This window comes from Sinocyclocheilus anshuiensis, unplaced genomic scaffold (assembly GCF_001515605.1).
Source record: "Sinocyclocheilus anshuiensis isolate Anshui unplaced genomic scaffold, SAMN03320099.WGS_v1.1 scaffold745, whole genome shotgun sequence".
NCBI classification, from domain to species: Eukaryota; Metazoa; Chordata; class Actinopteri; order Cypriniformes; family Cyprinidae; genus Sinocyclocheilus; species Sinocyclocheilus anshuiensis.
In genome coordinates, this window is record NW_015540128.1 from 346,576 (window position 1) to 360,746 (window position 14,171).

General features: G+C 34.0%; 1 protein-coding gene across 1 annotated transcript in view; it reads left to right on the forward strand.

Annotated features, from left to right (window-relative positions):
• The window catches only part of ass1 (argininosuccinate synthase 1), a 32,490-nt gene that overhangs the window by 13,051 nt on the left and 5,268 nt on the right, over window positions 1-14,171 (forward strand). Inside the window, exons 9-11 of the mRNA XM_016484476.1 lie at window positions 4,507-4,597; window positions 10,554-10,638; window positions 10,875-10,939. Of these exons, the coding sequence (XP_016339962.1) occupies window positions 4,507-4,597; window positions 10,554-10,638; window positions 10,875-10,939 (241 nt within the window). The remainder of the gene's footprint in view (window positions 1-4,506; window positions 4,598-10,553; window positions 10,639-10,874; window positions 10,940-14,171) is intronic.

A 14,171-nucleotide genomic window follows, 5' to 3' on the forward strand; every position in this document is an offset into this window, starting at 1 on the left:
AAAAACTGTTATTAACATCATTCATACTTTTCCCGCAACATGATGGGAAGAAAAATAAACAATCTCATTGTTTTCTCCATTCTTACATAAATTGCAATCTTGACTGCATTCAACAAGCTCAACAAATCAGCACTTTTATACTTTAGTTTCTTTTATTTTTTTAAACCTTTCTTCTTGGTTATTTGAACGTTATGTTTTATCATTTTGCAAACATCATCGGAACGTTACTTTTGAATGAAACAAGTGGTAACTTTGAAACACTAGATGAATGTCCAACTAAAACATTTCAGAAAAAAAGTTATTTGAACAATGAGACCATAAACTTAAACTTTATTGAGCTTAAATATGAGAGACGATCATCACGCGAATAGTCAAATAATAGCTGTTAGATCCAGCTGCTTGTGATGCAGTGAATTGTTCCATTTGTTTTTATAAAGAAAATATGCAGATTTTGATCAGTTCGGTTCATGCATTGTGATCTGTTGATTTGATACTTAATTCATTGTAGAAATCATGTGAGTTGATATTTCACTGTGTCCCACATTTTGCACAGATTTTCCATTTGATTTTATTCCTCCGTTTAAGAAAAGATTTTTACATTTGATGGGGAGAAAAAAGGAATTTATTAAATTTTCCCAATTTTTACACAAATTGCGATATTGACTGCAAAAATGCCTCAAAAGCATTTTGCTAATGTTCCAATTAAGTTATAAAAATGTTACTTTTGAAAGTTCAAAAATGTTTTTGTTTGGGCATGTGAATGTTAAGGGAACGTTCCATTTGTATCATTTTGCAAACATTGTGGGAATGTTACTTTTGAGTGTTCTCTGAACGCTTTGAAACAAGTTAGATGAACGCTCGACTAAAATGTTTCAGAAATAAAATGTTCCATTAACAATCCCAGCTAACAGGGAACAATCTCAGAAATGTATCTAATGTTCTGGCAAGGTTCTCTCAAAATTATGAACAAACGTTCTTCCGGTAACATGTTAACACAAAAACATTATTTATACATCGTTCATGGAAAATGTTTTAAACGTTAGTCTAACATTTTTTGAATGTTACTTCGACTTCTGATCTGTTTCAGAACGTTCAGAGAAAATTCAAAAGTAACATTTCTATAATGCTTTCAGAATTATGAATTGGAATGTTCCTTTAACGTTCGCATAACCAAGAACAATCGTTTTTAAAACATTCAGAATTATTGTTAATAACTTAATGGGAACATTCGTAAAATGTTTCTAGAACATATTTTTTTGTGTATGGTATATAATGTTTACAATAAAAAGCAATAAAATATTTCAGTATACAGTGCAGGAAGAGGCAGAAAACTTGTTAGGGCTTAAAATATACCAAGCTTATTGCACACACAAAAAAGATCAAACCAACATATTTATTTAATATATGGGATCATTTGGATCCAAACTACACTAGTCAACATTTGAAGTGGATCAAAACCTTTCATCAAAGTTGTCCTAAAACCTAAAACCAAAATGCATTCTTGTCTTACGACAACTTTGATGAACTCTTTTGATCTAAATGTTGACTACTGAGCATATCTAAGATGCTCAGCTCATGACATCACTAAACTACTTTCATCACTAAAATCCTTGTGTTTTACACAGTAAAGTAACAAGCCATGCATTGAAATAGCATCACACTTCAGATGCATGGATTTATACGTCTGATAAAACATCGAGACTCGGCACACAAACAGCGTTCAATCTCTTGTGTTAAAATTCTACCCATTAATTTTACCCTTCCAGACGCTTCTTCAAATGGCTTTTAAGGCCATTTCACCAGTTTTATCTCAGGACAGATACTAGTGAAGCAGAAAATAAAGAAAGTAGCGCAGCGCAGTCAGAGACGGCGTTTAGTTAAAGCGACAGTAAAGACGGACGTGCATTTGGACAGAGATTAGTTATCGTATGATGATGTTTGTCTGGTAAAGGTTTCCATTTAAATCCACCCGGTGGTTATTTTGCATAGTTCCCCTGCAATTTGCCTCAGCTCAGGACACACGGACTGTCATCCTGCTGTAATCTGTGGTAATTGGCAGGGGTAACGCCGTCTGATGGACACACACACACACAGCAGATGGAGAGAAACCCCTGGCTTCACCGAGTGGAAGTACATCTGTCTGACATGAAGACTTGATGGGTTTTCAAACCATGTGGGCTTTTATTTTCGTCTTTTGCTCACATGACAATAAATAAAAATTTTTTTGCATGGAACAAAGTACTTTGTCCTGCAAAAGGTGTCAGTCAAAGCAGAATATATCAAAATGCATCCATTCGGCTGCAGGATTCAACAGCACTTTAGCAGTGATTCTCTATTTTGAACATTGTCAGAACGTTCTGGCAAAGTTATGAACAAAGATTCTATCAATTAGAATGTTTGTTCAAAGTCATGTGGTCTGTAATGTTCTGAAAACGTTGGCACAAAAACGTTATTTATATATTGTTCATGGAACTTTTTTTAAAAAACGTTTTAGTTAGATGTTCGTCTAACATTTTTTAAATGTTATTACTTGTATCAGAGCATTCAGAGAACACTCAAAAGTTACGTTCCCATAATGTATGCAAAATGATACAATGGAATGTTCCATTAATGTTCACATTGCGAAAAAAAATTTTAAAACATTGAAAAACTGGATGTTTTGAATGTTCAGAAATAATGTTTTCATAACTTACAAAAAGCCTGTTTCCGCCACTGATTAAAAAACAAAAAAAAAGGTAACTGCAACTTTTTATCTCACAATTCTGACTTTTTTTCTCGCAATTGCGAGTTTATATCACACATTTCTGACTTTTTTTCAGAAATGTGATATAAACTTGCAATTGCGAGTTATAAATTCAGAATGGCCAGATATAAACTCGCAATTCTGACATTTTTCTCGCACTTGTGACAATTTCTCGCAAAACACCATAGGAAACCATGAGATGTGATTCTTAGAGAACATAGGAGTTTCTTACAATTCTGACTTTTTCATCCCAATTCTGAGAAGAAGAAAAAAACTGCAAGATATAAACTCAGAATTGCAATTTAAACTCAGAATTGAGATTTAAACTCAGAATTGAGATATAAACTCAAAATTGCGAGATATAAATTGAGATTTAAACTCAGAATTGAGATATAAACTCAAAATTGCAAGATATAAACTCAAAATTGCGAGATATAAAGTCAAAATTAAGATATAAACTCAGAATTGAGATATAAAGTCAAAATTGAGATATAAACTCCGAATTGAGATATAAACTCAAAATTGCGAGATATAAAGTCAAAATTAAGATATAAACTCAGAATTGAGATATAAAGTCAAAATTAAGATATAAACTCAGAATTGAGATATAAAGTCAAAATTAAGATATAAACTCAGAATTGAGATATAAAGTCAAAATTAAGATATAAACTCAGAATTGAGATATAAAGTCAAAATTGAGATATAAACTCCGAATTGAGATATAAACTCAAAATTGAGATATAAACTCAGAATTGAGATATAAAGTCAAAATTGAGATATAAACTCCGAATTGAGATATAAAGTCAAAATTGCGATATATAAACTCAAAATTGCGAGATATAAACTCAAAATTGCGAGATATAAACTCAAAATTGAGATATAAACTCAAAATTCAGATATAAACTCAGAATTGAGATATAAAGTCAAAATTGAGATATAAACTCCGAATTGAGATATAAAGTCAAAATTGCGATATATAAACTCAAAATTGCGAGATATAAACTCAAAATTGCGAGATATAAACTCAAAATTCAGATATAAACTCAAAATTCAGATATAAACTCAGAATTGAGATATAAACTCAGAATTGAGATATAAACTCAGAATTGTGAGATATAAACTCAAAATTGAGATATAAACTCAGAATTGCGAGATATAAATTCAGAATTGCGAGATATAATGTTTTCCACTGGACCATATGCATCTTCTATATATTTTGTATTTTATATTGTATATATAATATTTCAACAATTTAACAACACATTTGCATGTTTTACGGTTCTCTGATGCCATTTAATGTCACATGAAATGCAGATAAACAAATGAAATATTTGAAAGTGTTTAATTTGGATTGTTTGTATTGTACAATTATATATTTATTTTAATTTGACATTTAATTAGTTCTGTCAAACGATTAATAGCAATTAATCGCATCCAAAGTAAAAGTTTTTGTTTACATAGTATATCTGTGTGTACTGTGTACATTTATTATGTATATATAATTACACATCCATGCATGTATATATTTAAGAAAAATATACTGCATGTGTTTGTAATTATATATGCATAATAAATATAAACAGTACACACACATATATTATGTAAACAAAAACTTTTGCTCTGGATGCGATTAATCGTGATTAATCGTTTGACAGAACTACTTTTAAGTATGTATTAGCCTTTCATCAGCTCACTAACAGGAGTGTGGGAATCTCTGTCATAAAGCCCTGCTGATGTACTGATGAATGAATGCTGTTTGTCAGAATCACGCACCTCCAGATCTCTACCAGATGACCAAGAACCCAGAAGATTCTCCCAATGAGCCAGACGTGCTGGAGATCCACTTCGCTAAAGGTTAGTGAATGTGTCTCAGAGTCGTTATATATGACACTTTCTACAAATGTGCTGCGAATTGCTGTTTTGTTACTGTTTACAGGCACAAATCTCATAGTGAGTGAACTGTTTCATGAGTCGATAAACTACTATCTTAACATTAAAGTAACATTAATTGCAGGGAAAAAAAAAGTATTTTAATTACCAAAAAATGTAATATTACTTGCTAGGTCTTACTGAGAGAGCAATTCGTTTAGTTTAAATCTAAAGTAGCCTAAATAATGCATGTCAAGTCATATAGTATATATATATACAGTGTTGTGAAAAAGTGTTGGCCCCCTTCCTGTTTTTAACATTTTTTGCATATTTGTCACACTTAAAAGATTCAGATCATCAAACAAATTTTAATATTACACAAAGATAATGCAAGTAAATACAAAATGCAGTTTTTAATTGATTATTTATTTTATTAAGGGAAAAAAGATGTGAAAAAGTAATTGCCCCCTAAATCTAATAACTGGTTGTGCCACGCTTTGCAGCAACAACTGCAATCAAGCGTTTGCGATAACTGGCATTGAGTCTTTCACATCGCTGTGGAGGAATTTTGGCCCACTCTTCTTTGCAGAATTGTTTTAATTCAGCCACATTGGAGGGTTTTCGAGCATGAATGGACTGTTTAAGCATCTCAATCGGATTTAAGTCCGGACTTTGATTTGGCCACTCCAAAACCTTAATTTAGTTTTTCTTGAGCCATTCAGAGGTGGACTTGCTGGTGTGTTTGGGATCATTGTCCTGCTGCATAACCCAAGTGCGCTTGAGCTTGAGGTCACAAACTGATGGCCGGACATTCTCCTTCAGGATTTTCTGATAGAGTGCAGAATTGATGGTTCCGTCAATTATGGCGCGTCGTCCAGGTCCTGAAGCTGCAAAGCAGCCCCAGATCATCACACTACCACCACCATGTTTGACTGTTGGTATGATGTTCTTTTTATGAAATGCGGTGTTGGTTTTACGCCAGATGTAACGGGACACACACCTTCCAAAAAGTTAAACTTTTCTATACCGGGGTTGTATTAGTATCATTGAGATACTATTATAGTTTTGAATATAATAATATATTGAATTAGTTTTCATTTTAATATTTTCTTTTGTTATTATTATTATTTTAGTGAAGGTTTGAATAATGTTTTTTTTTTTTTTTACATTTTTGTTCGTTTTTTTTAACATGTCTATAGGTTTAAATAATTATTATATATAATTAATTTGTTATTTTAGTACATCAAGATAATTTAAATCAAACGACAAATTTTGCCTCTGGATTTGGATAATAGGCCTAAATAAAACCCTTAACATAAAATATAAATAGCATCTGAAAAAGAAACAATGAAGACACTGTAAAATGTTTAATGTGACAAAAAAGGCATATAAAAAGTTTCGATTTTTCTTTTTTAAATAAATTGCTGCTACTTAAAAGCGCCCGATGTAAACAAAACGTGCATCTTCCCCTAATAAGTTTCGCTTACAAGTTCTCCAGAAACAACTTCTGTAAAGTTAATGAGCTGATTGTCCTGATATGATGTTGTAACGTGTGCGTTTCATATTCAGGCCAGTGAACCTTTAAGAAAAGCGTCCGTTCCGTTCCACCTTAACAGGACTGTTGTGTTTGTCAGAAATATGGCGCTCCGATAGAGGCTCTCCCTCCCTTAAAAACACACACTCACACACGCACACACAAACACACGCACGCACACACACTCACACAGACACACACGCGCTCACACAGACACACACGCACACACACACACTCACTCACTCACACACACACGCACACACACGCACACACACGCACACTCACACACACACACGTTGTTGTTTTTTACTGTTCAGTGCACAATAGTTTTGTTTTTCGCCATACAGTTTGCACATTAATGTGCATCCACTTGATTTAAGATGGTAATCATCCTCCTTTTAATGCAAATGAGAAGAACTTTGTTCTTATTTTGGACAGGCCTGTATATGATAAACCAAGTGTTATTAATGCAATATATCTGATGAAAGATACATATTTAGTGTAAAACCGCATGCTCTTACAATGGCGTACCTGCAAAATGTAATTTATCTTTCTTAATTAATGCTCTTTTGTGGGTGTTGGTTTGACTGTGTGTGTATATATAGACACACACATGCACACACACTCACTCACACACACTCACACACACACACACACACACACACATGCACACACTCACACACACACTCGCGCACACACTCACTCGCAGTTGTTTACATATATCTGTTCTTTACATGTGGAGCTGTGCAATAATACAGTTTTCTCAATGATACAAACAATCATGCAGTGGAGATGTGCTGTATAAGTATATAATGAAGCAGCATCTGTTTGTGCAGTGAAATGTTTCGGTCAGTCTCTGCTGGTTTCTCAAAGAAACTGTTTCCAGACACTTAAACAAAGTGCGCGAGGGAGTCGAACTCTCGTTCCCATATTTGCGGAATTAGAATTTCAATGGTTGTGTGGGACCCCGAGTGAACTAGTAATGTGATTTTATCAGACAGCGATGTCATTGTGCTCTATGATCCGTTTTGATCGGCCATCAGTATTCATAGATATTTGAGCACGTCCATTTAATGTCCATGAGAAAAGCTGTTTTAGTGATTCTCACAATAGAAGCCCCCCTGTAAAGACCTGGTTTATCTTTCTATTCTGCTCCGTCTTTTCTTCTCCTCACTTTCTCAGCACTCTCTCTCATTGAGAGAGACCAAACCTTTTCCCTCTTGTCATTTTAACCCCCGTTTCTTTGCCACGTCTTCTGCTGCACCTCAAAAGGAGAACGGCGCGAAAGACGGGGAAAGAGTGGAAAAATGTAAAGCGGTAATTTTTCCTACAACTGTGTCTTCTGTCCTATTGTTGCTTTTCTGAGGCTGAGAGAAAGAGTGCGGTGAATGCGGTGCACACGGAGAGAGAGAGAGAGAAGTGGCCGAGAGACTCCGTCTTCATGCGCTGTTTCATTTATTTGAACTTTTAATCTAATTATTAACTATCTGAAGGGCTCTCGAGGGCTTTGTCTGCGCGCTGCTCTTTTGGGTGCCCTGTGGTCCGAGGACTCTGGATATGAAAACTTCTCGCCTGAGAATATTTCTCAAGGGAATAATTTGGCCAAAAGTGACTTTATTTACTCTTTTCCATGAAACAACAGTTCACTGCAAAAAATGCTTTTCTAGCCTAGATTTTTTGTCTTGTTTCCAGCCAAAATATCGAAAAAATCTTAAATCAAGAAGGATTTTCTAGACAAGTAAAAATTATTAAGTGACTTATAAGCTTCAAAAAGTATAAGAAATGTCATAAAAGAGACTGTATGAGTCATGAAAGTTGACATTTGAGGTCATAAATGTCCAACCTGTGCCATATCTTGCAGTCAAACATGACACAACACCAGGGTTATTATAGTTTACTCAAACAAAAATTAAAAACAAAAATATAATTTTTTTTTGTTTTTGTTAATTGAAATAAAATAAAATGTATTTAAAAAAATTAATTCAGCTAGTTCCCAAACATTTCTCATTTTCATTTATTTTAACTTATGCACTAAAATAAATAACTAAACCTTAAACTGAAATAAAAAGTAATAAAACATATTTAATTATTTTTTAAAAGTAATAAAATATTAATAAAAATGAAAAAACACACAACAAAGCTACTAAAACTTTAACGAAATTTAAAATAAAAACACGAAATATAAAAATCAGAACTAATTCAAACTATTAAGAAAATAAATCTGATACTAAAATAACACTGGACAACACGTGTAACCACGCCATATTTGATATGAAAGAAATTATTATTGAATAACACTTTAAAAATGGCCACATAAACGGTCATATGACTTAAGAAGTCTTGGCTATTAGGATACTTCTATGCTGTTTTTTGTTCAGCTGATGTTGATTCAGATTTTCAACATTTCAATTCAAATTTCAAATTCATGTTAAACTTTTTTTTCTCAGTTGTGATCCATGGAAAAAGTGACTACATCAGAGAAATGAAATGAAATGTCGTGAGAGTAAATAAATAATGATTAAATGATATTGACTGTCAAGCTTCAAAAAGTACAAAAAATGTCATAAAAGAGACCGTATGAGACATAAATGTTGAGAAATGTGAGAACCATTAACGTCTAACATGCTTCATATCTTGCGGTCAAATTACACCAAACCTGACGTGATGATTGTGGCACACCATATCTGAGAAATTATTATTGAATACCAATTTAAATTTGAGTCTATTGCACACATATGACTTTAGAAGTCTTGAAATATAGAGTCTATGGACTAATATTAAGATACTTTTATGCTGTTTTTCTCTTTTTGGAGATGTGGTCACTATAAACTGTTGTTGGTTCAAAATTCAAATGTCAAGTTCAGATCTCAAAATTCTAAATTTGGATGTCAAATATCATGTTAAAAACTGCACGAAGGTTTTTTTTTCTGTTGTCCCCTATGGAAAAATGAACAACATGAGAGTCTGAAATGACAGTAAATAATGCTGAACTGGTTTTTGGCGTTTACAGCTGTGAACGGATGAGCAGAACTGCAGGCTCTCCTTCATGAGCGTGTTAAATGCTAATCAGACCCGTGTAGGGATCTTTTCTTTCTCCTTCAAAAGTCTTCTCCGCCCTCTTTTCCTTCAGCTCCGCCTCCTCCCCCCCGATCCGTTGGTATCCTCCACCTCTGGCCTCTGAGCTGCTCATTTCACGCTATGAATGAGTCGACTATTCAGCATGATTTATTTATGGGAGTTGAGTGTGTTTGCGCTGACGTTACGGCTGGAGTACAAGCAGACTGATCTGATCATTGCACTTCTACAGCAGCCACCAAAACACATATCTAGACTCTTCAGCCACACTTAAATAAATCAGTGACGTCTATTTCATGTTTAAGGAAAGATAAATAAATTTTCAATTTATTCAAACTGACAAAACAACAGATGTAGTGATGAAAATTAAGATTAAAACCTATCTATCTATCTATCTATCTATATCTATCTATCTAACTATCTATCCATCTATCTATCTATCTATCTGTCTATCTGTCTGTCTGTCGATCTATCTATCTGTCCATCTGTCCATCCATCCATCCATCCATCCATCTACCTTTCCATCCATCCATCCATCCATCTGTCTATCCATCCATCTTTCCATCTGTCCATCCATCCATCCGTCTGTCCATCCATCTGTCTCTTCATCCATTCACCCGTCTATCCATCCATCCATCTTTCCATCCATCCATCCATCCATCCATCCACCCATGTATCCATCCATCCATCCATCTACCCATCCATCTCATTTATCTGTCTACCCATCCATCCGTCCATCCATCTGTCTCTCCATCTATCTATCCATCCATCCATCTACCCATCCATCTCATTTATCTGTCTACCCATCCATCCATCTATCCATCTGTCTCTCCATCTATCCATCATCTATCTATCCATCCATCTATCCATCATCTATCTATCCATCCATCTATCCATCATCTATCTATCCATCCATCTATCCATCATCTATCTATCCATCCGTCCATCCATCTGTCTCTTCATCTATCTATCCATCCACCCATCCATCCATCCATCCATCCATCTACCCATCCTTCTCATTTATCCGTCTACCCATCCATCCATCCATCCATCCATCCATCCATCTGTCTCTTCATCCATCCATCCATCCATCTACCCATCCACCCATGTATCCATCCATCCATCCATCCATCCACCCATGTTTCCATCCATCTACCCATCCATCTCATTTATCCATCCATCTATCCATCCGTCCGTCTGTCCGTCCGTCATTCTGTTGTTCTGTCGTTCTCTCTCTCATTTCCGAGCAGCAGAGCGTTGAAGCTCTTTTCCGTCTCTTCTCTCTCTGATGTGGATGATGTTCCTCACACTGATGTATGTTGGTTCTCTCAGGTGTTCCAGTCAAAGTCAGGCATGTTAAGGAAGGAACGTGTAAAGAGACACCGCTGGAGATCTTCTGCTATCTGAATGAGATCGGGTGAGCATGAAGGAGTTCCATCTCAGTGTTTACTGTCATGTCTTCAGGAGTGATCTGACGTCTTCAGCAGATGATCAGAGCTTGTGGTTCTCAGTGGCTCCTTAAGGGGGCGATCCCTTCATAATCAGCCACATTAACATACAAATGTCATTTGGTACAGTAAGTGTATGTGTCACTGGAGAATATGTGCATTGGTATGTATTTATTGATCAATAACCCACTCTCTGGTTTCACAGTGGAAAGCATGGTGTGGGGAGAATCGATATCGTGGAGAACCGCTTCATTGGAATGAAGTCCAGAGGTACGAATCTCAGTTTACATTTATGCATTTATCAGATTCTTTATCCAAAGCGTCTTCTTTCATTGCATTCAAGATAGACATGTGATCAGTTCATGCATTCACTGGGAATCAAACCCATGACCTTGGCGTTGCTAGTGAAATGAATGGTTGTTGCAATACTGTCAAATTAAAGAAATTGACAAAATCACACTAAGTTATGATAATGATATGAATATTAATTTATTATTATTATTATTAAGAAAATAAATAAATATAAATATTATATAAATAAAAAATATATAAATACTTAAATTATACAGTTGTTAATATATAATTAATTTTTTATTTGTTTATGTATTTATTTCTGTTAATAGTAATAATTAATAATAATAATACATTTATTTCCTATATTGTTGTTGTTGTTAACAAAAAATTAAATATAAATAAAAGCTATATATAAAATTATACACACTCATTTTAATATATAATGTTAAATTAATATAATTTGAATATTTTTTTTTATTTTTGTAAGTAATAATAATAATAAATTTTCTAATTATTATAACATACACTATAAAAAAGATGATTTTTCAAAGTTGTAAATAAAATATAAGTAAAAGTAGAATTCTTCTACTTCAAAAATTCATGTTTAATTGAACGTGTTTCTTTGTAATTGTTTGTGAAACTTACTAGCAATTTCTGAGTGAAAATAGCTTCTACACCAATTTATTTTTTTTTTAAGTGATAATTTTATCATAATTTCTTTGCTGCAGTGTTGCAATGCAGAAATTACTCCATGCATGGAACGGTGCAGAAATGAAACGCTTCACTTTTAATTTCTGATTCTTGAACCGTATGTAAATTCCCTCACGTCTGATGTTTGTCCAACAGTTGGCAAACGCTTTTCCTCCCTTCCATCAAATGTTTTCTGAAGAGCCGCGTCAGAATCCCAGTTTCAGATGAATAAGTCTCTGTATTGGGCTTCACGCCGCTCTGATTGGCAAATTGTCTTCCTCCACTGTCTCCGGAGTGGCAGGTTGGAATTGGAAAAATATGCGAGGTCTCGTCTTCCCCAATGGTTCACAGAAGATCAGACCTATTCTTCTGAAAGTCAGCATTTAGGATGTTCAATAAAGACCCTGACAGCCTGTGTTTATGTGACACGGTCCAGCAGAATGAAGTGAACTGGTGTTTATGTGTGTCACGCTCACTCAGACGGAAACTGTCATTCGCTGACAGAACAACAAATCACTGCAGAACCTGCGGAACTCATCCAGACAGCAGTTACTTCATCATCACCTGCATTTATCATGCTTTTAGAGCTTCTCTAAATATTATCACAACTCAGGTCTGCAGTATCGACAGAAATCATTCATCAAGGATGCATAAATTGATCAAAAGTGCCAGTAAAACACATTTATAATGTGTCAAAAGATAATGCTGTTCTTTTGAACTTTCTATTCATATGTGAATCCTGAAAAATCAAATGTATCACAGTTTCCACAGAAATATTGTGCAGCACAACTGTGTTCAACATTGATAATAATCAGAAATGTTTCTTGAGCAGCAAACCAGCATATTAGAATGATTTCTGAAGATCATGTGACACTGAAGACTGGAGTAATGATGCTGAAAATACAGCTGCGCATCACAGAAATACATTACAGTTTAACAGAGATTCACTTAGAAAACAGCTGTTTTACATTCTAATAATATTTCACAATTTTTTTTGGCCAAGAAGAGACTCAATGTTCAAGAACATTAAAAAATCTGAGTGATAGTGTACTGTACACTGTATAATTTTAATCCTAAAATAGATGAACCCTAATGAATAAAAATGACAAAAGCACAAATCACAAAAAAGAAAATTAAAATTAAAACGAAACATAAAAATATAAAAACAAACGCTAATTCAAACATTAAATAAAAACCATAATAGAATTTATAAATATTACTAAAATAACACTGGTCCTTCATTAACATATGATTACATCATGATTTTAACTATTAAAAATTTAAATGAAAAGTAAAAATAAAAATTCTAAATATAAAACTAATACTGTAGGTCATGACATGGTCAGTATGTTTTTATTAGAAATTAAAGGCTATAAAGATACACTTCCGTAATTATAGAAGACCATAATAAAAGTGTTGACATTTTATAAAGTCAGGATATTTAGCTTTCATTTCTTTGTTTTGATAAAAATGTGCTAATAGTTAGAAATTAAGTTGTGAAGAAACATCATGTAGTGAAATAGTGTGTGTGAGTGTGTGTCTCTGTGTGTGAGTGTGTGTGAGTGTGTGAGAGTGTGTGTCTCTATGTGTGTGTGTGTGTGTGTGTGTGTGTGTGTGAGGGTGTGTGTGCGTGTGTGGGTTTTCAGAATAGTGATCTGCTTTGCACTTCTCGGCCACCGTACTTTGAAGTGTTAAAGCAGTATTAACACCACTGAGGTCTGGAATGATAAGCCACCAGCCATTTAACCTCATCATCCACATCTCATCTGAGTAAAGATGCATGTAAATCAGTCCTTCATCTCTCAGGATCTTAATACCTGCAGAGACTTTTATCAGATTTTCCTGACGGAAGCTCAGTCTCCTGTGCTAAATCCCGCAGAGTCTTAATGTATCAGATTGCCACTTTTCAGGATTTAAGAGATGTGGGTAATTTGCTAAATCTTGTTTTGGGCAGCAGAGGTTTGGTCTGAGCCGAGCTTCTGCCTCCAGGGACGGAGATTGTTTTACACCAAAGACTCTTAGAAGCCAAAAAGCTTTTGTTTAATGAAGGAATTGTACCTTTAATGGAAGAAATCTTTAGTCTCAGCCGTTTTGGTGTCTTATTCATTGTTTCTGTGTGACAAACTTTAACTGCAGTGTGTCTGATTTTAAGTCATCGGAAATCACATATATGATATAAATAAATCTATTTTCTATTTTTTATCGTTTGTAAAAATATATATAGTTTTTATTAATATTTACAATACTGTTTTTGCTTTATATTTTTTCATTTTCATTTTAATTTTAGTTAAAGTTCTAGTAATTTTGTGTTTTTGTCATTTTTAGTAGTCTTACTTTTTTTAAAATATATGCCTATTTAGTTTTTATTAATTGTATTTCAGCTTTAGTTATTTTAGTATGTCAAGCTAAACTAAATTAAAATGACAAATGTATTTAAAAAAACGTTTTAGTGAGCTATAATAACCCTGATTTATATATATACTGTATGTATGTGTGTGTGTGTGTATATATATATATA